General features: G+C 51.3%; 2 protein-coding genes across 2 annotated transcripts in view; one reads left to right on the top strand and one right to left on the bottom strand.

The window, feature by feature from the left end:
- ABHD12 (abhydrolase domain containing 12, lysophospholipase) overlaps positions 1–6,435 on the top strand; it is a 37,486-nt gene extending 31,051 nt beyond the window's left edge. The window contains exons 6-13 of the mRNA XM_068186019.1: positions 450–495; positions 1,693–1,822; positions 3,231–3,268; positions 3,453–3,532; positions 4,079–4,161; positions 4,863–4,941; positions 5,228–5,355; positions 5,763–6,435. Of these exons, the coding sequence (XP_068042120.1) occupies positions 450–495; positions 1,693–1,822; positions 3,231–3,268; positions 3,453–3,532; positions 4,079–4,161; positions 4,863–4,941; positions 5,228–5,355; positions 5,763–5,802 (624 nt within the window). The 3' untranslated portion in view covers positions 5,803–6,435. The remainder of the gene's footprint in view (positions 1–449; positions 496–1,692; positions 1,823–3,230; positions 3,269–3,452; positions 3,533–4,078; positions 4,162–4,862; positions 4,942–5,227; positions 5,356–5,762) is intronic.
- A 2,544-nt stretch (positions 6,436–8,979) lies between these two features.
- Positions 8,980–25,059, bottom strand: PYGB (glycogen phosphorylase B). Its single transcript, XM_068186015.1, has 20 exons — positions 24,774–25,059; positions 22,558–22,659; positions 20,601–20,679; positions 19,646–19,749; positions 18,208–18,339; positions 16,046–16,157; positions 15,575–15,657; positions 14,542–14,685; positions 14,108–14,200; positions 13,850–13,996; positions 13,569–13,732; positions 13,150–13,264; positions 12,330–12,431; positions 12,049–12,196; positions 11,474–11,532; positions 10,690–10,831; positions 10,157–10,364; positions 9,632–9,766; positions 9,456–9,522; positions 8,980–9,226 (listed from the first exon to the last, which is right to left on the bottom strand). The coding sequence occupies exons 1-20, from the start codon at positions 25,014–25,016 to the stop codon at positions 9,074–9,076; spliced, it is 2,532 nt and encodes an 843-aa protein (XP_068042116.1). The 5' UTR covers positions 25,017–25,059; the 3' UTR covers positions 8,980–9,073.
- Positions 25,060–25,301: the final 242 nt, after the last annotated feature.

Raw genomic sequence — 25,301 nt, forward strand, 5'->3', positions numbered from 1 at the left:
TTTGTTAGGATTACCATTGGCTATAACATGAATATTTCTAATAGAGCTATACTTTTAAGCCTTCTGTCACGGGCTCCTATATGTTATTCTTACATTCATGCCAATTTAAGTAATATAATTGAAGCAGTTGTACTCTTTCACTGGAAAACATGAAAGTCTTTGTAGAGGAAACAGTAGAATATCTGCAGATCTTAAGGTCAAAGCTGTTAAAGGGATAATCAACATCTTAGGTAGCCTGATAGGAGGTCCAGGAAACAAACGGAGTAAAACCAGTGGGCTGAGATTAGTGTTTGGAAAGCTCTGTGCCTGCTACATTGAAAAGCTGTAAATTGGCCATTTAACATGTCAATAATTTTATAAAATGAATCTCTGCACCTTGGCCTGATGCAAGAGCATGGCTGGTGTGCAAGACTCTGTAATGGGTTTCTGAGTGTTTCTCTGCCTTCCAGGTTCTCAGCTCCCTCGGGTACCACGTGGTGACGTTTGACTATCGAGGTATGTGGGCTTCTTCTACAAACCCTTGCTGCCAGCTAATTAGATGTGGTTATTGCTTCTCTTTTTTTCCCCTCATGGGTATCTAGAGAATTTCCAGAAATTTCTTTCCAGTGCCTTCCTGTGTAGCACTGCTTCCTGATGTCCAGCTGGGTGGGCTCTGGCTCCTGTCTGTCCTCATGCACAGGGCTTGTTGATTTGGGAGCTGAGGAGCAGAGAGTGAGCCAGGCACATAGGTTGTTACAGCATCCACTTAAGGCAGCCCCCAGGTGCACATAAGGAAGCTGGTGGGCTTGCCTAGGTGTAGTCCTTTTGGATAAGATCTAGTTGACTTTCCTAAGGTCACACAGGGAACTGAACTTGCACTTACTTCCTTCTAAAAGCTCATAGGTGAGATAAGACAGAGTAAATGTTTTGCTAACAATGCTTGGCAGAAGCCATGACTCCTTTGCACCTCTGTACCAGCAGTCAGGCATCTGCTTCTCCTTTTTTACCTTCTTAGTATTTAAGCCATGGCTGCAGTGTAATGCCACTGCAGATACAGGAAAGAAATTAATCCATTGCATTTTTATCAAGAAGACACCTGAGAGAAGTTTATTTGTAGGAGCTTGCCCTGTTTTCAGTGCTGCTGGCAGCTGCTTCTCTGGCTGCTCATTGGGTATCAGAAGGGATGTGGGGTGCTGGCTGGTAAGAGCATACAATGTGTGGATGTGCTGCAAGAATGATGGAGCCAGAACAGTCAGGAGGGTGGAAAATTGCTGGCGGGCACTGATCGAACAGCACAGACAAACTGATGTTGCAACAGCTCTGTGAGACATGGTTGGGTTTTAGCCCTAAGCATCCACTCCTGTTCTGTCAGAGCCTCCACTTACAAATTGGTTGCATGCATGCAGAAGCAGGGAAGGTTTGGGAGCTGAGCTGTTGCAGGTGGGTACGTGTAAGAGTGCTGTTGTAGCAGTGTTTGAGATCCAATCTTTGGTTTTGTTGTTGACTAAATCCACAAAAACACCTTGGCAGACAGCAGTCATCTGGATAAAATGACTGTGAGTCAATCAGGGCTTTCAACCCCAAATCGTAGAAGTGAACAGCAAGTACCCATGTCCCAAGCCCATTTGCAGTTGCAGATGGGCTGCATGGGAGGAGCTGTCTGGTGCTGCTGAGCAGTTTGAGCGATTCTCAGCAGGACTCTTTGTGTTCCAGGCTGGGGTGACTCAATAGGCAGCCCTTCAGAGAGGGGAATGACCTACGACGCCCTTCATGTCTTCGACTGGATAAAAGCACGGAGTGGAGACAACCCTGTTTATATATGGGGACACTCCCTGGGCACAGGGTAAGCATCTAATCTTAGTGGCACTTCTAAAGAAGCAGCTTCTGAAGAACATTAAGCACTGACCTTGGATGAAGGTGCTGTTTTGCAATAATCCCTGGGCTGGCTTGGCTTGGCATCTGTGGTGTAATTTCTGGAGGGTGGCTTCCCCTTTGCACTGTACAGAGTGAGAAGGGCTACAGTGAATGACTGCAGCAGTGGATCTTGAAACTTCATTGTCCAGAAGGTTCACACTAGAAAGACACTTAGAATAATAGATTGCAGAATGTCTTTCAGAGCAGAACATCAGACTTCTCTGGTATTCTAAAAGAGTGTATTGGACCAGCCACACTTGTGTTTGCCTTGTGCTTTCAAAAGGTTTTCCTTCTGTCATGATGAACATGCTGTGTGTAATCAGTGTTTGGGCAGATGCTGCATGACTACACTGCTGGCCACCCCTGACATTTGCATGGTCAAGCCTGGCACAGGGAGGTTCAAGGTGTCAAGTGCCTTTGCCTTCATGTTTTAAACTTTTATTTCCTGTTCAGCACCACATGCTCTTACCTTTGTGATTGGTGTAGGAGCAGAGGGCAAACACAAGAGTTACCTTTGAGTTGAGCTGTGTACAGATAAACTGTAAGACCACAAAGGCTCTGAAACACATGCTGGGACAGGGAGGTATTTCAGGGAAGTGGCTCTTCATTGTTGTGACACTAAACACCCTGCTTTGTTTGAGAGAAGGCAAAGACTTTTTCTTGGCTCGTCCTCTATATTTTTTGCCCTGTTCAGAATCCCTTTCTGGGTCAGAGCATGCTTGTGATGTTTCCCAACACTGCAGTCAGAATGTCCTGAGACTGGTCCCCAGCAGAGTTCTCTAGTGACCACAGCCAGTCTGGAGTTCAAGGTTTGTGAAATGTGCTGTGCTTGGAGGACTTGGCAACTTTGGAAATATCCCTGTCCCCTTAGGATGATGCATAGGGGAGACCTTGCTGCTTTCTGTCCCAATTAGGGAAGCTTCTTGCAGTGTAGCCTGGGATGCTGCACTCCAGCTGCCTGGAACACAGCAGCCCTCTGCCTATACCCCTGCATTCCCCTCTTGCTTGCTCAGCCCTTGTGGTCTGGAGGTAGGAGGCTGTGTTGCACTGCTATGGATGTGCTGGGAGCCTGAGAGCCACCTGAAAGGAGTCCATCCGAGGGGCTGCCTGGTGTGTTTCTTCCTTGGACTTGTTCACTTAAACACAGGCCTCTGATGTCACTTGGGGCAGTCGGGTACGTGAGGCCTGTGGGGACACAGGTCACTGTGGGCCAGCTGCCCGGACCTCGAGCAGTGTGCGGGATCGACCTTGTGGCTCTTGAGTTGTACCTGTGCCACCTCTGGAGCTGCTGCTCTGCAGAGGGCCTGTGCCAATTCGATGCTCCTTCTTCTTTCCAGAGTCGCAACAAATCTGGTGCGGCGCCTCTGCGAGAGAGGTAAGTGTGACTCGTGGATGCGCTTCCCAGCAGCCTGCCTCTGTCCCAGATTCCCGCAGATGTTTGGGGCCGTGACAGAGCTGTCCTTGGTGCACCGTGATGGCAGCTGCTCTCATGAGGCAGACCCTGACCTTGCTGGCTGTCTGCACCCCTGCATTTCAGCACGTTGCCTTTGGCTTTTCAGAAACACCCCCGGATGCCCTGATCCTGGAATCTCCATTCACCAACATACGGGAGGAGGCGCGGAGTCATCCCTTCTCTGTGGCAAGTACACAGTGACACTCACACTGGTGGCATGGAATTGTGTGCATGGAAATGAACCTTCAGAAGTGCTGGAGCTGAGCTAACTGCACGACTTGTGGGGCAGTGGTGGTATCTGTAAACATTGGGGGGTAAAGAACTACACTTGAGACAGCTGCTAGAACACACGTTAAGCAGTGCCAGAGCCACGTGTCCAGCAGGGAATGAACTGGCTCTGAACTGAGCAGACACCCACTCCAGGCCTCGGATGCAGCCAAGCTGGTGAGGTGCCCTGGAACAAAGTTCTTCCAGGAATAACTGACAGCAGTCCTGCATGATACCTGGAGACTGACCATGCAAGCACCCACAGGGCCTGTTCTGAGCAGGCTGGTAAGATAGGCCTGAAACAGGGGAGGAAAAATAATGCTGGTGGAAACAAGGACATTCTTACTGCAAAGAGCATGGTCAGCAGCCAAGGGATGTTATGGGATGGCAGTGGCCTGCCCTGTTAGTGCTCCTTGTATCAATGGCCTGCTGGTGCCTGCCACTAATGCACATTTTCCCTTTCAGATATACAGATACTTCCCTGGATTTGACTGGTTCTTCCTGGACCCCATCACAACAAGTGGAATTAAATTTGCAAATGATGAGAAGTGAGTTCCGTCTTTGCTAGGGTTTCAGCTGTGGCTGCAATAAGCCATGGCAAGCATCAATGAGGACAGACATGAGACTGCACACTCTGGCTTTTTTTTCTTGCTGCATTGCTCTTACTGGAGTGATTTCAATTAATCTCACAGCCTGAGAGCAGCACAGTGGAGCTCTGTCTTTTTTAATTGTTCATAGTAAGGACAGATGCAACAGAGAAAACAAAGACTGCTCAGGGATATGCTGATTTGGTGATGCCATTTATGCTTTTCAAGGGTACCTTACACGTTAAACAGTAGCATTGGAACATGGAAGGAAGGTTTGGGAAGATTTCTTTGCTGTGTATATGCCTAAGCCACCTTGCCTGTAATCACATTGTCTCCTTCCACTGAGTCTTTCATTGAAGAGCCTGAACATTTGTGAGTTTCCAGTATTGAAACCAAACCAGACCTGGGGGGAGGGGGGTTGATGATTTACAGTGGAGTAAGCCACATTTCTCTGGTCTAAGCAGCAAGAAAATTTTATAAGCATGTCTTTCACTGTAAATTTTCTGTAGATCAAATGAATGCTGCCCAGATCAAGTTTTAAATTGTAGTTAATAACCCACAGGACATGCTTGTCATTAGTTTTCTTTAAAATGTACATGTGTTGGTGTTAGAGAATGATGGGATTGCTCTGAGCCTATGTGACTTAGTTTTCTGTTTTACAGTGTGAAATACATTTCTTGCTCCCTGCTCATCCTTCATGCTGAGGATGATCCAGTGGTACCATTTCATCTGGGAAAAAAGGTACACACGTGGCTCTGCAAACTGATCTGGTGGGAGGAACTGGTGTGGATAGAACAACATCTCAGCCAGGCAAGAAGTCAGTAATAGGAAGGTGTAAAACATATAGGCCAGAGGGACTGCAGATTCTGTAGTGTTGGAGGTGGCAAATCAGTAGTGAAATGAGGCTGGACCTACCAAAGCTGCTCAAGCCAGGGCCCCTCACCCATGCCTGAGGGTTTGGTGGGTTTGGCAGGGGGAGCTGGGTTGGAATAACATGAATCCCTCACCTGCCTCCTCTTGGGTTCAGCTTTACAACATCGCAGCGACGTCGCGGAGTTTCCGGGACTACAAGGTGCAGTTTGTGCCCTTCCACACAGACCTTGGCTACCGGCACAAGTACATCTACAGGAGTCCAGAGCTACCTCGGATACTGCGGTAACTGCGCGCACTCGCTGGCTGGGGCGGGGCTGGGCACCTGGGCACCCTTTGCTCTCCACACCGGGGGAGATACCAGGGCTGGCTTAGCACAGGAGTCGGAGCTCTCCACCTCCTTGCAAAGCAGGTTTTGGGAGGGGAAGCCACAGAAATCTGGGAGCACTTTCTGGCTCATCTCTGCTGTGAGCTGGATGCTCTGGAGGAGCTGATTGCAGAGTGGTTGCTTCAGTTTGGCTCTTTCAGTGGGAGCCTCTGATGGGTGTGAGAGCAAAGTTCAGTATTGTTCCCTGTAGCTGCAAATGCTTGAGCCATAGTATTTGCCAGGGGAACGGGAAGACCCGCAGGCTGTAGCATGCACCAGAGTATAGGAGAGCCAAGTGTCACTGCTTTGTCATTTCCTTTTCTAGGGAATTCCTGGGAAAATCTGAACATGAGCATCATCACTGAAGACTGACTGCTTGTCAGCACAGCGATTTTCATTTCCTTCCTCTCTCTTTTTCCTCCCCGCTCCCTGTGGGTCAGTCTGCCGTTCTTCCATCCCTGGCACTAGAGGAGGTCAGGGATTCCCATTCCAGTCCTGATGTGTACCCTTGGCAACTCCAGCTTCTGGCATCAGCATCGGTGACGGCAGAAGGAAGAAGCTGTTGGCTTCTTTTGGACTTGGACAGAGGGGTGGTAACAGCCCAGGAGCCAGTACCAAACCGTGAAAAATATAAGCGCAGCAAAGCCTCGTCCGTCCCTCGTGGTAGTGCTGAGGACAGATGTTCCTAGGACACTGTGTCATGACCAAGGATGTTTCTTTCACTTTTAAACACTGCTGCTGTTTTTGGATCATGTAGAGATACATTTGCAGGCAAATGGCTTTTGCCACATCTCCTTACCACAGGTGTCTTGCTTGAGTTTGAGGTGTTCTCTTTCTACAAAATACATGTTTTGCCTTTCCTTTTCGATCAGTGGCTGTAATTACAAATACATGGAGGATCCAGGTAGTGAGAGGTATTTTTATTTAGCTCTTCAGTCACAGTGTGCTGCAAGTGTTGGGGTAATTACATGCATTTGAAAATAAAATGAAAGATTTTTTTTGTTTTTCCTTTTGAAATATTGATTTAATGGGAAAGGCTAGCACTCTTATCTTTCCTGTACCTTTTTCCTTCCAAACATAATTTTTTGCTCCAATCCTTGCTGTCCTCTGTGGACCTCCTCCCCTTCTTCACAAGTATTTCCTATTAGGATTGGAATGACACATGTATATAAACTGCAGATGTGAGCGTCCCAGAAACTGTGAGATTACTTTTTTTGCTTGATCTCCTCTTCCATGAACAGTGTGTGCCCAGGCTGCTGGAATGGATGTCTTCCATTACCCCTGTACAAACCCAGACAGCTATGTGCTGCTTTTTGGTGAGAAGGGCAAGAGGTTTTTTTTCCTCAACTCCTTTTTAATTCCTTATGTCAAGTTTTCCTGTTCCTGGTGGCAGTGCTGTTCCACTGGTTAAAAGCAGGCGGTGATAACAGTTTTTGATGCAAAAATAAGTCTGGGGTGTCATTCCCCATCTCTCCCCACTGCCTTCTGTGCACTTCCAGTAGCACATCTTAGCCGCTCTGACAGGCGTTGTTCAGGAGGCAGAAGTGGAAATGAGCCTTTCCCACAGGAAGAGGTTCTGGGGGTGTCCTTGCTCTGCTTGGGGTTAGAAGTGGGGCTGAAGAGCTCTGCACTGAAAGAAGAGTCAGTCACACACTGCCTCACTGGGGTCCTGCCCCTTGTCAGTCCATACAGACAGTACCAGGTGCTGTAGGTTTAGTCACTTGTGCTCAAAAGGAATTGTGCTGCCCCAAGGATCTGGTCAGGGGTGTACAGCATAGTAATAAACTGCTCAGCATGCATCAGAGTTATAGCTGCAGGCTCATACTAGTTGCAAAAGAGACAGTAGCTTGTTCTTGTACCAAGATTCTTCTGCCATTAGCACAGTTGTCCCTGAGGTTTCTGACCCCTGATACTCATAAAGTAGCTGTGCCACTTCAATACAAGTGCGTCAACCTTAATTTATCGCACTGACAGATGAGAAATACTTACCTGGCTCTGAAGAGTAACACACACTTTCCAGTCAATGCTGCTGCTGGCAGCTGGCTTGGGGCAAAGTGCAGCCTGAGCTGGGGCCTGGCTGGCTGCCTTCCTCCTGCTGGGACAGAGCTGGGAGTCCAGCATGAGAACTGCTGCTGTTGGTGGTCCCACCACCACCACCATTCCTGTTAGCAGTCCAGTGATACGCTTGGAAATTTAAACTGAAATGTTTATCTAAAAGTGGTGTAGTTTTAATAAAGGCATTGACTGCTGATCACTTTAGCTTTACCAGTCTTACCTGGCAGTTTTTGGGACATTTTCCCCACACTAAGCAGGTCAGTTGGGTGTGGGGTTGGGCTGCAGTAGGGTTGTGTGGGAGGTGAGCTTGCTGCTAGGACTAGGCAACTCTTCTGGAGCCCAGAGGGTCTGTGCCTGTAGTTTGGCTGCAGCTGAGGCTATGCTTCTCCCCTGGGAATAGGGGAGATGGGAATTGCTTGTGTGACTTCTAGTTCAGGAGCCCTGTGTGCCATTTGCAGGGCAAACCCATTGCTAACCCCTACCCCAATGCATAGTATCAGCCTGTCATGGGCATGTTGCCCCCTCCATGGTGGTGCCAGCACCCTGCCAGCTGCAAGGGACTACAAACCACAGCTGGGGAAGGACAGCAGTGATTCAGGCATTGTGGCCTGAACTTGTTGCAACCTGAACCCAGAGGCATGGAGTAAGTCACAAGTCAGTCCAAAGTCATACCAGCAAGTGTTTGGGTTGTTTTAATGAGTTGGTGTCAAACAGGGCAGTACTGGTGCATTACACAGCACTATGGGTGTTAAACTGGGACCCCAGCACTGGGAGAGATGTGTGGAGCAGCATGACCCTGCTATGGAAGAGTGCCAGGGATGTGATCCATGTTCACCCCCTGAGTAGCACCCAGCACACAGCTGTATCTGCAGAGCCAAGAGCCAATAGGCTCAGCTACCTAGCTGGCAGTAGCAGGTACAGCCCTCCCTATGCAGAGATGGAGGCTAAAAATCCTTGGAGTGGCTTGGTTACTGGGCCTTTAGTTGGGTAAGAGGCGTGGTAGGAGGCTACAGTAAGCTTTGTGGCAAGGAAGTGGCTGATCCCAGGCTCTCCTGCTTGTGGCAGTGTTTGACATTGGTGGCTGCCCTGGGGCCAGCTGCTTTCACAGCCAGCCCCCCCCTTCTTTAGGTGATACAGGAAGGGGATGGGCAGGGATTGGCCTCTCCCTCCTCCAGCTTTGGGCCTGGCAGACCCCTGCAGGAGAAAGACACACTCTGTGTTGGCTAATCCTACTTGTGGGGCAGGGTCAAGGAGGCCAGGCCCTTGCACACAGCGGGAGGGCAGGGTTTACTTGGAAAGCCCTTGTTAAGCATGGAGCACAGCCGTGGAAGACTTATCCATGGTCATCTCACTAAAAGCACTATGCAGCACATGCAGGTTAGGTAGGTGCAAACACAAGGTCCTTTCTCCTGCCCCCCAACTCTTGTTCCTTAGTGAGGGCTCCTTCTCAGAGCATCCTTCTACCCCTCTGAGGGAAAGGCCTTGGGTCTGCAGAGCTGAGCCCATCTGACTGGTGGTGAAATGCAGGTGAGGCCTCCTGCGATGGGAGCATATCCCTCCTTCCTTCCCTTGGTGCTTGCATCAATTTCGGGGCAGGTTGGGTGGGGGGATTGCTGTGGCAGAAGGCTCCACCCCCCAGATCTCACGGGCATACTCCGTGATGGTTCTGTCACTGGAGAACTTGCCCGAGCACGCAATGTTCCTGATGACTTTCCTTGTCCATTCACGGGGATCCTGGGAAGAGGAGAGGCAGTGTCAGTACTCAGTTGCTCACCCAGCTCCATCCTGGCTTGCAGCCTTGCAGGGCACCGGCTAGTTTAAAACACCATGGTGTGGGGCTGCTGAAGCAGCCAAACCTGCCTCACCCTGCCCCAGGGCACCCACATGCTGTGGTGTCCATAAGAAGGGCTCCACTGGAGCGCACTCATCCCAGTCTTCCCACTCAGCAGTGGGCAAGTCTTACCATGAACAGCTGATCCACTTGCCCTTGGCACTTAATGTAGGCCTCATAGTCTGCAAACACCTTAAACCTGAAACCCAAAGGAGAGCCTGGCTGGGGTTTGCCTTCCAGGCAGAACAGACATTTTCCCATGAGCAGGCAGGGCTCCCGTCTGCACAGGGATACTTTCCAGGACTCACCTGTCGTGGTACATGAGCATGTTCACAACATCCTTGAAGCAGCCGGGGTCTCGAGGGGAAAAGAAGCCGCTGGTGATCTGGTCGATGGCCTGGCGCAGCTCGGGCAGGCTCTCGTAGTACTCCCGGGCGTTGTACCTGTGCCAGCAGAGACAGCCTCTAGGCACTGCTGCTCCTCCTGGGGCCCTCGTGTCTAGGGCAGGGAGGGCAGGTAAGGATGTGGTAGAGCTCCTGAGTGAGGGGCCTTGCTCCCAGGGCTGTGCCCATCAGAGCACCCTGCTCGTGGCTCAGACCAGCAGCAGTGTCTGATACACTTTGTGCCATGTCCCACTCACAGCCACTGTGCTTGGGTGAGCTGAATGCTTGCAGCCCAAGGCAAAGACTGCCTCTAGCCCCCTGCTTTCTCCTGCTCCAGAGCTGCCCAGAGAGGAAGGTGTCCCTCCCAGAGAACACGGCTCTTCCCGCCAGAGCTGAGAGCCAGAGCTCTCTCCCTGCATCCTCATCACACAAGCCCTGGCGTTCACCAACCCTTTCCGATCCAGGGCCTCCACATCCTCCACCCGCATGCCAAATATGAAGAGATTTTCTTCGCCTGCCTCCTCAGCCATTTCCACGTTGGCCCCGTCCATGGTACCAATGGTGAGGGCCCCGTTCACCATGAACTTCATGTTGCCAGTACCTGAAGCCTCCGTGCCAGCTGTGGAGATCTGCTGGGAGAGATCCGCTGCTGGGATCACTGCCAGGTGCAAGAGAGGTAGGGGTTAATCCTTGGCACATTGCAGCTCCCCACAACCAGGACTGGCATTTGCCAGTGGCCTTTCTGACCTCGCCCTCAGCACAAATAGCACAACTCTGGGGCCAGGTTCAGCTTTGCCACGACCCCAAGCAGCTGCTGCCACTCCTGCATGAAGCTGGCTTCCTGCCCTGTGTGGAGCCTTCAGGCTCTTCCTAGGGGACAGCCAAGTGTCCTGCCACCACTGCCTCTCAGGCGAGAGCCCTTTCCTGGGCTCAGCTGGGACATGCCCAACTTCTGACACGTGCTTACAGAAGACCAGACATACCCTTCTCAGCCAAGGATACCCGGTAGTTCTCCAGGAAGATGACCTTGAGCTTGTCCCCCACATAGGGGTCGTTGTTGATGACCTCACCAATGGATGTGATGAGTTTGATGATCATCTTGGCCATGTGGTAGCCAGGGGCTGCCTGAAGAAGAGCAGTCCAGAAATGGGGAAGGCTTTTAAGGAAGGGAGTGCATAAGAGATGACAGTGTGGGGTTCTCACTGCAGTGAGTCTGAGCCTCACCTCTGCTGTTCACATGGAATCACAGCATGGTTTGGGTTGGAAAGGACCTTTGAAAGACATCTAGTCCAACCCCCCTGCAATAAGCAGGGACATCTTCAACTAGACCTTGTTGCTGAGAGCCCCATCTAACCTATCTTGAATGTTTCCAGAGATGGAGCATGTATGACCTCAGGGCAACCTGTTCCAGTGGGTCACCACACTGATTGAAAAAATTTCCACCTTAGATCTAATCTAAATTAACCTTTCTTCAATTTAAAACCACAATCCCCTGTCCTATCACAACAGGTCCTGCTAAAATATTTGTCCCCATCTTTCTTAAAACGCCCACTTCAAGCACTGAAAGACTACAATAAAGTCTCCCCAGAGCCTGAACAATTCTAATTCTCACAGCCATGAATTAAGAAAAATACCCTATTGGGTATTTTTCCTACACCCTTCAGCAAGCCCAGCAAAGCCAAAGAAAGGGGACAGGATCTTCCCCACCCACCCCCCAGCCACGAGCCACGCATGCATCGAGGAATGGAGGAATGGAATGCAGATTACCTTTCCTCCAATCATAATGGTCCTGGGCACAAAGGATTTGGATGGATTACATCTGATGCCTGAAAGAGCAGGGATCTTTCTTCAAAATAGTTTCAAATTTGAAAGCTCAAATTTGATCTTAAAAAAAAAATTAAAAATCTTCAGAACTAAAGATAAACTGGGCAGAGTTTACTGCCTGTTCAGAGGCGGGCTGGGATCTCAGCCCATGTCACAAGGTCCCATCAACCTTGCAGGACCCTGAAGCACAACCATATATCTGCTGCAGCTGTGGTGGGCAAAAAACGGCCACAGAATCCTTAGGGATTCAGATCCTTGGAGAACCACTCAAGCCAGAACAATGCAGAGCTCCAATGACTTGCCTCCCTTTGGGAATGGGCAGGGGCCCCAAGTATACAATGGGGAATGGGGTCTTAACTTGCACCAGGTCAGTCTCAACAGCTGCAGAACAGATGTGGACATCACCTGGGCTGCAGATTTGGGCTGTGAGCTTTTCCCCAGAGCTCTGTATGAGCCTTCAGACACTCTGTTTTCTCTCCTGGAGAGAAGCCCTGGCAGCGAGAGGCTGGGGGGCTTACGGTTGTAGAGGGTGATGGCGTGCAGGCAGTTCAGCAGTTGCCGCTTATACTCATGGATTCGCTTCACCTGGACATCAAACATGGACATAGGGTTGATCTTCACCTTGTACTGCTCCTCCAAGTAGGCTGCAAACTTCAGCTTGTTCTCCTGGCAGAAAAATTTGAGGAACAGGCATGAGTTCCCACGGCTTGCATCAGAAATGAGCATTTGCTGCTGGGATGTTCCTGGCAGCATGGTGCTTTCAGCCTTCTTCCCCCAGGCCACCTCCAGTGCACGTTACCTGCTTGACTTTTGCCACATCCCTGATAAAAGTCTCATTATCGATGAACTCCAGTAGCTTCTTCAGCTGGCTCAGATCTGTGATAAAGCCTTCCCCAATTTTCTAAAACAACAAATCAGGAATGTCATGAGACACTTCACCCAGTCCACAACTGCCCTTTCCCAGCACAGGTGCCACAGTCCCCTTGGGAACTGGAAGAGGCAGTGTGGCCAGGAAAGGAGGCATGGTTTCTTATCATGAGATTATTTCTCTGCATCACAAAGAAGCCCAATGGAAACAGGGCACTTGCAAAAATTCAGACAAGTCCCCCTTTCTCAAGGAGTTTTAGCAGGAAGAGGGAGGATGTGTGCACATGTGCCATGGCCTCCTGGCAGCTGGAGAAACCAATGGGCAGGACATGAAAATACATTTAACCGCAGGATGATATTCAGCCATGGCATGTTGCAGTGTGATGTAAAAACCTGTCCTAAAGGGCCTGGGAAATACAAGGGACAGAACTAGGGCTGGGCCTCCAAGGGAGGAGCTCCTTTGTGCTTATGAAGCTGAACACTTGTCCAGACACCCTGTGGTTGTGACTGTGTGCAGTCCCCACAAAGGGGACTTGGCACTTAAGGTCCAGATTTCTGCAGCTTTTTTTGGCCAACTCTTCGTCATCAACTTTAGAGCCCAGCCAATCTCACACCTACATGTACCACAGCATGGTCCTCCCAGGCTGTCCCCACAGAGCTGCCAGGTGTCACCCTCAGGGCTGATGAGACCACAAGAAGAGGTGACCAAAGCGATCACACTCAGCCCCTCACTTCACATGCTCACCACTCACCTCAGCAATAATGTCAGCCAGTCCTGGGTTGCACAGCAGGAGCCAGCGCCTCGGCGTGATCCCATTGGTCTTGTTCTGAAACTTTTCTGGCTCCAGCTCACAGAAATCCTTGAACCTGGAACACCAGGGAGCCCTGAGCCACCCACCACCACCCCAGCTACAGCTGGGCCCTCCCCAGTGTGTGCTCCTGACTCAGGGCAGGCTATGTCAATCTGTAACAGCTGTGAACTCTTTGCTGCCTCTCACCCCCTTCCTCAGCTGTACTGCCAAGAGTTTCACCAGCTCCAAAGGGAGAGAGTCTCCCCAGCAAGGCAACCAAAGCAGACCTGGACACCCAGCTGCCCCAGCTAACCCTTCCCAGCTGGCAGGCAAAGCCCAGTGAGCAGAGAGGGTGCACGCCTGGGTGTGTCCCAACTCACACCGAGTTCTTCACGATGTCAGAGTGGATGCGGGCCACACCGTTGATGGCATGGGAGCCAATGACGCAGAGATGAGCCATGTTGATCCGCTTGCAGTCTCCCTCCTCGATCACCGACATCCTCCGCAGACGGTCGATGTCCCCTGGGTACAGAGCTGCCACATGCTGCAGGCAGGGAGAGGGACATGAGAGACACAGCCACAGGACCTAGGAGCATTCCCATCCTAAAGGTGGTCACACCAAGATCCCCAGAGTTCCCACAGCCTGGGACCTGTCCCTTACATCGAGGTGCATTTGGTTGAGGGCGTAAATGATCTCCAGGTGCCGCGGCAGCAGCTTCTCAAACATGGAGACGGGCCAGCGCTCCAGGGCTTCAGGCAGCACAGTGTGGTTGGTGTAGGCACAGGTCCTTTTTGTGATCTCCCAGGCCTGCATTACAGACAGCAGGTTAATGCACATGTACCCAGGCCAGGTGAGAAAAGGAAATCTCACAGGTCCTTCCCCTGCAAGGTTCAGCACAGACCTCCCAGCTCTGCTCACCTTGTCCCAGTCCACTTTCTCCACATCCACCAGGATCCGCATGAGCTCTGGTATGGACAGGGCAGGGTGGGTGTCATTTAGCTGAATAGCCACCTGCAACACAGACTTGCTGGTTTCAGTTCTGGCAGTGACAGGACTGTGACAGTGCCCTTCATGCATGGGGTTGGGGTAAGGGTCAGCCCCAAGGCTCTTCTCATGACTTACAACCCAGAAACAGACAGACCTCTCAGAAACAGAGCTATTCAAACTTTTCAAGTTTTGCTCCAAATTACAAATTTTTCCCTGGGAAAATAGGCCTGGAGATCATCTGTTTTACGACCCAAATTGCCAGGGTGTTTGTATAAATGCCCCCATTTAGTCTTGTGCATCCTGCTCTCCCTCATGAGACGCTGGTCCTGCTGAAATTTCCCCAGTGCCTCTGCCCACAGACTCACCTTGTCTGGGAAGGTTTCAAAGCATGTTCTCACAGGGTCTCGGCAGCCAAATTTGGAGGACTTGAAGCGGCGGATGATGTCCTGCAGGGTGGCAGCCACCACAAAGTACTCCTGCTTCAGCCGTAGCTCCTTGCCTTCAAAGAACTGCAAGTGGGGGCACCACAGACATCAGAGCTGCAGCTGCCATCCCCACCTGGCAGTCAAAGCCCTGGAGATGCTCCTCTCTGCCCTGAGGGGCTTCCCAACAGGCTTCACATGTTTGGCTCTTCACCAGGGCAAAAGTGGATGTTTCTCATATGTCTCTGATGTGGACAGCAGCTGAAGGGACTCACAAGGAGCTTGGAATCCCAAACAGCTGCTTCCAAAGACAGCAACAGAGCCTGCCCCATCCATGCTACTCCTACAGAGCCAGGACAGTTCCCTCCCTCGTGGCAAAATCCTTTGCAGGGTTTCTGGACAAAGGATTTTGGACTTTCTGCAATAGCCAGGAGTGTCTCTGGACACACCAGCTGCCTCGCACACACCATGCTTTCTGTTGGTCTATTTTAAAACACCAGCAGGTTTGATAGGACATGGGGTAAAGTACAGGGGATTTGCTTTTCCAGAACAGATGCCAATCCATGACTAGATATGAGAGCTCTTCCCTTTTGGACCCAGAGCCCAGTGAGTGCTTGGCCGGGGGACAGCACTTGCAGTGAGAAATCCCTTGAACTGGGGATGGAAATGATTCCCCACTGTGCAAACTGGCAACTGCCTTGAAGCTGAAGGAGTAATGTCTTCTCCTCCCTGCAGCATGGAACAGAACGGCTACATCATATGGGCCAGACTCTTAGCTTCCAGTCAGCCAGCAAAGACCCTCTGGAGCCAGCAGAGCCATACCTGTTCATTCGGAATTATAGGGACAACATATTGTATTAAAGCAGAGCAACAAGCATCAGATGGCCATGACCTTCCAGTGTTTGCAAAAAAGGAGATACAACTGCAGGAAGGCTAATTCTGAGCAACAGGGAAGAGAGGCAAGCAAGTCACTCACGTTATCATTTGGGTACAGGACTCTGGATATGTTTTCTGCCAGGTTTCTGTCCAACACTGCCTCGATGTAGTCACCCATATTGACTGCAGGGAGAGAAGTACACACAGCACTGCAGCAGCTGTAGAGATTCAGGCAGATCCCTGACACCACACTTTTCCCTCTTCTCTTGTAGAGAGGTTTTGTAACAGGAATATTCAGGCTGGTATTAATGGAACAGGATGGGAATGCACATGTGTGAAAGGTACTAGAGTGACAGGAGGAGATGGGTGGGTGTCCTGGGGTAAGAGGGCTCTGGAAGCAGCTGGGGAGTAGTGTGATTCATGGATGTGCACACAGTGCTGTGTTTTGGAGATAGCTATGAGATAAACACAAAGCAAGCCAGATGTGAAGTGCTGTGCCAGGTGCCATGCACAAAGGCACAACTGTGTCCCAGCCTGGCCATAGGAGAGGCAGTGGAGGGACAGCACTTACACTCCTGGAGGTTGAAGTCGTTTGGTGCCTTGGCAGACCAGAGTCTCATGGTGTTCACAGTGTTGTTCTTGTATCCAGGCACTGGAGTGTCATAAGGCATGGCAAGGACAACCTGAAAAGGACAGTATTCCCCCCTGGTTACAGCACAGTGACTTCAGAGAATGTGGGACAGTGGCTGAAAACTCTGCAAGAAGAATCCAGAGGACAAAGACAAGTACTGTCTGTGGAAGGAATCTCACCTCACTAAAATACACCTGCTGAGCTTCACAAACTTCCCTGCCGTCATGGGCACTTCCACCACCTACTGGGAAAGCACTCATAGGAGAACCAGAGCTGTCTGGAGCTTTACTGACCAACTTGACTTTCAACCCCATCAATGACGTGCAAGAGAGAGTTGCAATAAACCTGCTGACCTTCCTGCACCAACTGGGGTACCTATCAGAGCACTGAAAGCACCCTCAGCTGCCCACTGTGATTCTGTCTGTGCTGGGCAGCTTGGACTTTTGTGTTTCCATCTGGGATTAACTCCACAGCCTGAATCCTGCCCATTAGCCTTTTGCAACCTGCCAGGACCAAACCCTACAACTGCAGCACCATTTCCAGAGCCATCCATCCAATATTCAGGGTTTGTTGAACTTCCCTGGATAACTCCACTGAGATCTCCAGCACCTGAACTGAACATGAGTGTGAAACTCCTTGTGCAGTTTGCAGATGATGCTTAAGCCTCAGGAGGCTGCACACACAGCTACAGAAGTAACCTCCCAGTTCACACAGCAGGGAAAACTTGGGCAGATCAGCATGTTGGTCCTGAACAGCCTCTTCATGCTGGCATCAGCAACAGCTCCCCTCTGGGGAGAATCAGCAAGAGCTCAGGCTCTCCGAGCTGCTGTTACCAGCTCCGAACATGGAAGCAGGCAGGGATCCTGCCCAGGGACTGGGGCACACATCACATGAACTCAGCCATGCTATATTTGGAGACTGACTCTTTGGCTTTTTTGAACCTTTCCAACTTGTTCCCTTAGCAGCACTATCTGAAAACTCACCTCCTTGTAGGAAGCAGTGTTTGGGATCCCTGAAACCCCAGACTACGAGCAGGATCAGAAGAAAGACATGTTGAAATGCAATGGCACTTGGTCCCCAAATGGAAGTCTGCTGCACTTGGGGGCCAGAGAGCTCTGACACACTGCTTCCAAGATGTTCACTGTGCTGGGGCTGTGGTGTTGAACTCATGCACTGTTATCCTAGAAATGGCCTAGGTCACTGCACGGCCTCTGACAACCAGAAATAAAATGGTTTATTTCTCCTCTGAGCAGGCCCAGGTGACTCTGTAACTGAGCTTCAGCTCTTGGTGCTGAAAAGAATGGCTGGGCTTTGTGACTGTGAGCTCCTCAGATTAACTGAGCTGGTTCATCAGGCTGAGAGACCACTGAACATTATGGGAACAAGGCTAGGTCATCTCCCTGAATCACAGAGAAATTAATTGTCCTTCCTCCACCCTGAGCAGTGCTTACAGAGGAAAGGCTGAAGCATCTTTGATCCTTTTAATAAACCTGTGCCTTCGTTAGCAGCAAGATGAGAATGCACCTCTGATGCAGTAGCCTAACAAGCACAAACTCCTGGAGTACAGCATTACTCAGTTGTGGGAGAGGCTGAAGGAGTGCTTGTACTCCATGATGCCACAAAACAAAGCCTCCAGGCAGACTGGAATCCACACCTCCAGCTTCCCCTGACAGCACTCTGCCCATTGGGCTGCTCTGGGAAAGAGGAACTTGCTCTCATGACAAGAGTTAAACACACACGGGATTGCTCCATGCCTCTGCACAGCAGCAGCACCCGAACCAGCTGAAAATTCATAGGGTGTGAGTGAGCAGTGGCCAGGAGCAGCGTGGAAGGAGCCTACAATTCTCCTCCAACATAAATCCATGTAAGACTGTGCAGCTTTGCCTTGGAGATCAATAGATCTTTCTTTTTTCTCAAATCCTGCTGCAACAATTCAACAAAAGCTTTTATCTCCTCCAACCCCATAGGTCACCTTCGTAACTGCAAGGGTAGCAGAGGGAGTTTGGCCAGTCTGGGAGAGCAGCAAAGCCTGAAGACCTCAGGCAGCCCAGGGTTACCCTGCCTGGCGCTCCCCAGCCCAGCAGGGAGACCGATGGTGGTACCTGGGTGTCGATCCACTTCACGCCCTCGGCAGTGTGCTCCACACGGCCGTAGAAGTGCACCGGGAGCATGTACTCGGGGCGGGCCTTCTCCCAGGGATTGCCGTAGCGCAGCCAGTCGTCCGCCTCCTCCACCTGCAAGAGGCACACGGGGGTCAAGGAGTGCCTTGCGGCTCCACGGAAAGGCTGAACATGGCTCTTCGAAGGGAGACCCATCTAAAAGCACAGCTTCAGCAAGCTGGCTTTAAAAATGGATATGCAGAGGCCTCTAGAGGATAGCTGGGCTTTCCAAAACTCAGATGACTGCATCCCAGCTGGTATAAATAAATCAGCTTCTATGGACCTTTGTTAAGGTTTAAGCCAATGCAAACTGCACAGACCGCTGCACTCAGTCTGTCTCCAGGCCTTTACCTCCAGTTTGACTGTGGATATTATGGAATATGTGGGATGTGGCACCCAGTGGTGATGCTCCTGGCTACAAGCCACACCCTGTAAGCCAGGTCGTCTTAACTGCTCTGCCCTCTGCCAGAGGGGGTTTCTCCTCTCAGCTCACAACTGTGGCAATGGGAGCAAAGTGAATCCATCAGAGCCACCTAGGCTGGTGTTATCCAGGGATGCTTTGTGCCTCCACGCGTTTTTCTGCTGTGGGGGGAGGGACTTAAAGGAAGGGGGAGATAGTGGGACAAGGAGGGGCAAGGCAGGGGGAAGGGCCACAGCCCAGCATGCCACCACCCCTGTTCTTTTTTAAGAAACATGAAGTCAAATACAGGGGAAGCTTTCCCCTCCCTGTTTTCACCATTTATGGGGCCTAGCATTGCAGCTTCTTTGTGGAGCAGAAGGAAAAAACAACCTTCAAACCTCTTATCATCCCTGACTTACGGAGTAGTATTTCAAGGGGAAAAAGATACTTTATACTCCGAAGCAAGGTGAGTCTCCTAATGAAAACCATTTCCAGACACACACTAAGGAAAACTACCAGCTGAGGCAGTTTTTTAGCCTATTTTCACCGGAAAATAGTATGATCACTAATGCTACAGGAAAATCCCTGTTTAAGCCCTGTCTGCCACTGACCGGGGAACCCACAGGAGCAGCAATCACCCCAGACACTTGCCTATGCTCCATAACGATCAAACACATCCTTTGCCAGACACCTTCCTAAGGTATTTAGGCACATCGCCATCCTTAGTCTGATTCCTTTGCTGACTCACTGCCAAGTTGGATGGGACTCTGGGGCTGTTGCAAGCTGCACTGTGGAGATCCAGGCAGGCAGACCTCTGGACTCAGCCATGCCCTGTGGCTCAACTCCCACATCATCTTGCCCAGTGATGGACTCAAATGCCCAGTTTAAGAGCAGCTCAAGGCACTGCAGTGCCTTTTACATCCAGGCCTTGTCCACAGCATGAAAGAGAGGGAGAAAGAGGGACCTGAGTTTACCAAGTACCTGCCAGCCATCGACAATCTTCTGGTTGAAGATCCCAAACTCGTAGCGGATGCCATAACCATACGCTGCCAGCCCCAGTGTGGCCATAGAGTCCAGGAAACAGGCTGTAAGAGTGAAGGAAACAGGCTGTAAGGGTGAAGGAAACAGGCTGTAGGAGCAGAGCATGGGCACTCTGCAAGGAACCTCACTCCTCGCTTGCTGCACGTGCTACAGCGTGCTATGCATGGAGATGAGGAGCTGCCACAAGAGTGCTGCTGGAAATGTTTATTACTCAGAGGAAACCCGTGTGAAGAAGGGAGACAAGGAGACAATCTGCAGCAGGACTCTATGAATGTCCTGCTGAGCGACCACAAACCCCCAGAATTGTTGGTGACTAGGAAAGGTCACCAAAACCCCACATCCAGCTTTGTTGCAGTGAGAGCTCTTCTAAACTTGCTTTGCTCTAAGCCTGTCTGCCCAGTAAAGCAGAGCTTCTGACCCCGACCTGCTGCACCACCAGTTACTTAACTATTATTGCTTCCAAAGGAAACCCTTCCAGCCCTCAATCCAGGCAGTTCTGGTAAAGATCAGCCCCAGCATTTACTCCATGCTGGGAAGCTCTCATCTCCAGCTGTCCCACAAACAGGCAGACTAAAATAGCAGCCAACAATCTGCCTGTGTGAGAGCTGTTGAGTGCCACTGAGAAGTGAGAGATTTCACGGGGAGGTGAGGAGAAAGGCTCCAGACAGCCTCTTCCAGCCACAGCCCTGCCTGCTGCACTGCGGAACACACACCTAGAGCTCTGGGGTGCTCTCACTGGGGAGGGGATGTTTCTGGCCAGCCAGGAGCAGGCAGGAGGGTCCCACATTGCTGAAGGCCTATGGGGCAGATGCCAGTGGGGAGTGTGTGACAGCCATGCCACCCTCAGTTCCCATGCATTCTGCATGAGGAGGGAACTCCCCTCCCCATGTATTACCTGCCAGGCGGCCCAGGCCTCCATTTCCCAGTCCAGCATCTTCTTCAATTTCTTCGAGCTCCTCCAAATCTAAACCCAGCTATTGGGGAAGAACCACAGCAGAACATGTCACCAAACAAACCCCATATCCTGAACTGCTCTCCAAGGACAAAAAATACATCCCAAAACCACCCACATTGAGGGAAATGAAACCCACAAGGTCTCTACATCCCTCCCCCAAAGTATCTCACCAAGCCCTAGTCCTTGGGCAGCCCAATTCATTTAGCTTTAATTTAATTTTCATTTAACTTTAGATTTTTTTGATTTAGCATCACCAGATGTTGCTTTCCCTTGAAGGTTTCCTTAGAGAGTTCAGACAAAACTCTCATGCCCTAGCAGCCCCTCAGGTCAGGATGCCCTTTGACCAAACTTGACATTGGAGACAGTATTGGGGAATGGTCAAGCCAGTATGCAAGGGACCCCTGAGTCCTGCCTGGGCAGGGGAGGTCATCCCTCTGCTCCTGCATTGAGTCCTTGAGGAAGGGCATGGCCAGGCTGGCAGCAGTGACTGCAGCATTCACCATTACTCTCTGTACTTCCCACATCCTGCCCAGCCTGCCACTGAGCTCCTTGGCTGCAGTCTGTGGCTGGAAAGGGTTACCTGCATCTCTTGAGCCATTTGTTCTATGGCCTGGGGACCCCTGCCAGAAGAAGGCTAAAGCTGCCAGCAGCAAGGACTCTCCAGGAGTCCAGAGGTGCAGGCTCTCAGGGGGCAGCAGTAACTCACCCTAGTGCCAGGGGGGACAGCATGCTGTCAAGCCAATAGCACGGCTGCTCCCCAGACTGTTTTCCCAGCACTTCAATAGTCTGCAACCACAAGATGGGAAAGCTTCATGCACAGAGTGATGGGGACACAAAAAATGAGATGAATTGTCTCAGTGCCAGAGCCATGTTGGATATGAGACCTTCGAAACAACCTGGCCACAGGCCATGATGAGCTCCACAGGCTGGAAGCTACAGCAAGGGAAGCCTTGGCATGTCAAGCCAAATCTGCACTTGGAAAGTGTCTTGCAAAGGAACTTAGAGGATGCTCCTGAAAAAGCCAGCCTGCTCTCTGAGGCACAATACCTCAGAGAGGAAACAGGTGCCTCCCTGGAAATCCCTTCAGATCTCTTGGCAGGGACAGTGCTTGCCAGGATGTTTCAGCAGCAACTGTAGTACCTCATTTAGAGAGACAGTGAAGTGCCCAACTTCTGCTATAAAGTGTAACATGTATCAATCTGGTAGGGCAGAGAGAGGGGAGAGGGGAAGCTGGGAGAAATAAAGGGTTTGGGTGAGAAAGCCAAAAACCTCATTCTGTCAAAAAAGGTCACTATGCTGTTGCAGAGGTGTCTGCAAGGAACCATATAAGTAAGTAACAATGGCCTCACATTAGTGATTGCCTTAGTGACACCCAGCTGTGTTTTTTTCAAGATGGAAATCACCTGAGGACATTTTAATTCCAGCAAATTATTTCCCTCCTTTCTCCTTTCCCACCAATTAACTTCTACCTGCCAGCGCTGCTGCTGTGCCTTGTGTACCTCAATGTATGAACTGTAATTTGGTGTTTTGCTGCTCTAGTCCCAGTCTCTCTTGTGATAAACCATCATCTCCCCCACTAATGGGAAGCTCTTTGCAGCCTGTGACTCTCATGTCATTTATGATACTGGGTGTTGATTTCAGTATACACTTCTGCGTTCTCTCATTCACTACAGGAAAATGGTGGTTTGGAAAAAATGTACTCCAACTCCAAGGAACCCCAAGGCCCTCCCACTGTCTTCTTTAGGGAATGAAAAACACTAAGAAAGAGCCAAGCTTTTTTTTTGTGTAGTCCAAATAACACAACCTTCTCAGGCAAAGCCCTGAGAAACGAAGATACTCAGCCATCTGTGTGGAAAGGTTTAGCCTCAGGGGGACCCTGGTATCCCCAAGACGTTACCTGGTAAATGGCTTCATCGCAAGCATTCTGCAGGCCCAGGTTCACCATGGTGTTCTGCAGAGTGCGACCCATGTAGAACTCCAGGGATAGGTAGTAAATGCGCTGGGGAGGCAAAGCGAGACGCTTACACACGGCACAGCACTTTGCTTTCACCGAAGCTGCTTAAAATCAAGAGCAGACCCAAGCATTTTCCAGAGTAAGGATGTCTTCCCAGACTGGCTTTTGGCGCCTGCTCCTGAACACCACGCACCAGAGTTGTTTGTCAGAAGAATTTCATGCGGGACGCCGGCCAAGCCTCCACCATGCATCTCCCTGCCAACAGCCTTCTATAGAAAAATCTCGCTGCCTGTTAAGTGTTTCCCTAATTAACTCAGGGCAACTATTATCTAGGATGCTGAATGATATATTTATACACTGTCAGGCTCAGCTGAGGTGATGTTTATGCTGGGCTTTTAAAGTTTTCCTAGGCTGAGCTGATCCAGTCTCCCAAAAGCCAGAGCAAGACCCCTGCCCCATGCAGGCTGACTGGGCTGAGGGCCAGCACCTTCCTGTAATTTTCCAGCACTCCCATCTCATGGTTCCTCCTGCTCACCCCACACACCGTTTCACTCCCGTTTCACCCTGCTGAACAAGTAAATTGTCCCATAGGTGGCAGGGCTCCTGGCACAACTGTGCACTGACCTTCCAAGTTTGAGAGGAGCCGTGTCTGTGCTGCAAATGCTAACGAAAGCCTGTTGGTGGGATGAGAAGCAGGCTGTGCAAACTTTTGCCCTCACTCAGATTCATCACTATGGATATTTTTATAAATAAACCAGAATTCTTAATGGAGTAATTACCTGACTTCAAAATGTGCTTTCCTCTTTCCACTGTAGTGTGAATCTTTCCCTGCTAAGCAGCAGGATTCCCCACTCTGCCACCTCTGCTGGGAGTCTGAAAGGGTCAGTCTGTTCCTTAGGACTCATCAGAACGACTGAAATCATCGCACACAAATGCTCTGCTCCTTTCAGTCTCCCACATTGGCACATTTCTAGTGAAAATATAAGTGCAGAGGACAGTGAGCAAATTCACTCCAGGCTCCTCTGAGCCTTTATAGGATCTGTGCAATCCCTTCTGTTGGTGCTGCAATACAGATCAGGGCACATTTGTGTGAGTTGGGACAAAAGGGAGAGTCCCATGCACCAGTGTAACTCTTAGTGCACATGCAGCCATTCTGTTGTGAAAGTGCACTTTGTTTTTTGTGTCAAGGCAATATTCATCATCTTAGGAAAAGAGCTGACTCAGGGAAGTGGCTGCCTGCCTGCACCCTGGGAAGGTACCTGCCTTTCTCAGTACACACCTGCTTTCTATGGCTCTTCAGTCAAGTGCTGGATTGGGTCTTATTTCAAAAGGATTAAGTCTGACTTACATCTTGCAGTCCCCAACGCCTCCAGCATCACTGTCCTGACTTGGGAAGTGGGGAGGAAACCTGGGGTATGGTGACCTGGGAGATCTTATCTGGTTCTCACAAGGCAAGAAACTCCTCTCCAGCCTCAAAGCTGAGCTGCCTTGCATGCTCTGCAGGAGTGAAGTCAGGACACAGCTGTGCTGAGGCATAGACGTGCTGATGCCCACAGGGGACACCACCGCAGCACTGTGAGTGCAGGACGTCACTGTGGTGGAGCGTGCAGAGGAGCTGGCAGCAGCAAGGACCTGCTCAGAGTGGGACCACAGGGGACATGGCTGTGACAAAGTGCAGGGGGACACAGTTATGAAGGTGTCTGAGGGGGGGACAATGCTGCAGCAAGGTTCAGTGGAACAGGACTGCAGTAGAGTTTGTGGAGACACAGTAATGACAAACTGCACAAGGGACATGGCTGTGGTGATGTCCGTGGGGACACAGGTATGGCAAGATGTGTGTGAGGGACACGGCTGAGGCAAGGCTCATGGGGACACAGCCACACTGAGGTGTGTACAAGGACACGGCCGTGGCAATGCCCCCGGGGACACAGCAACAGCAGGGTGCGTGTGAGAGATACAGGTGTCGTGATGCCCGCGGGGAAGAAATCACGGTGGGATGCATGAGGGGCACGGCCATGGCAAGGCGCCCCACAGCCAGGTGCATGCAAGGGACGAGGCCCATGGTCACACCCACAGTGATACCTGCCAGGTAGACACGGAAACACCCTTGGTGAAGGCACAGCCGCCCAGCCCCAGCCCCTCGTCCCGCCGGGGCTCACCTTGGGGTCCCGCTCGTAGTAGTGCTGCTGGGTGCGGATCCAGCGGCCCACCAGGTGGTCACGCACCGTGTGGGCCAGCGCGAAGTAGTAGTCGCGGGGGGTGGCGACGTTGCGGTCCTTGACGAGGGTGAAGTGGAGGTGGCGATTGAAGCTCTTGCGCACCTCGGCCACGTCCCCCAGCCCCGCGATGCCCCGCACGCTGATCTGCTTCCGACGGTCCCCATCGCTCAGCGGCGCCGCCATCCCGCCGCCGCCGCCGCCTCCGCCGCAGCCGGGGCTGGGACTGGGGCTGGGGCAGGGCCGGGGCCGCCGCGCCTGCGCCTCCTCCGCCCGCGACGAGGCGGGGCCGGGGCGGGCCGAGGGGACCGGGAGGGCGGCTGGGCGCTGCGGTGGTGGAGGGGGCCGGGATGGCACCGGAGGGCTTGGATGGCTGAGCGACTTGATAGCACGAGGGGTCAGGCATGGCGTCAGGGCAGTGATTTCTCATCCCACCCCCCGTGCGGGCTCTGGCGCTAAAAGCCTCCTCAT

Source organism: Anomalospiza imberbis, chromosome 3 (genome assembly GCF_031753505.1).
Source record: "Anomalospiza imberbis isolate Cuckoo-Finch-1a 21T00152 chromosome 3, ASM3175350v1, whole genome shotgun sequence".
In the NCBI taxonomy this organism is placed as follows: domain Eukaryota; kingdom Metazoa; phylum Chordata; class Aves; order Passeriformes; family Viduidae; genus Anomalospiza; species Anomalospiza imberbis.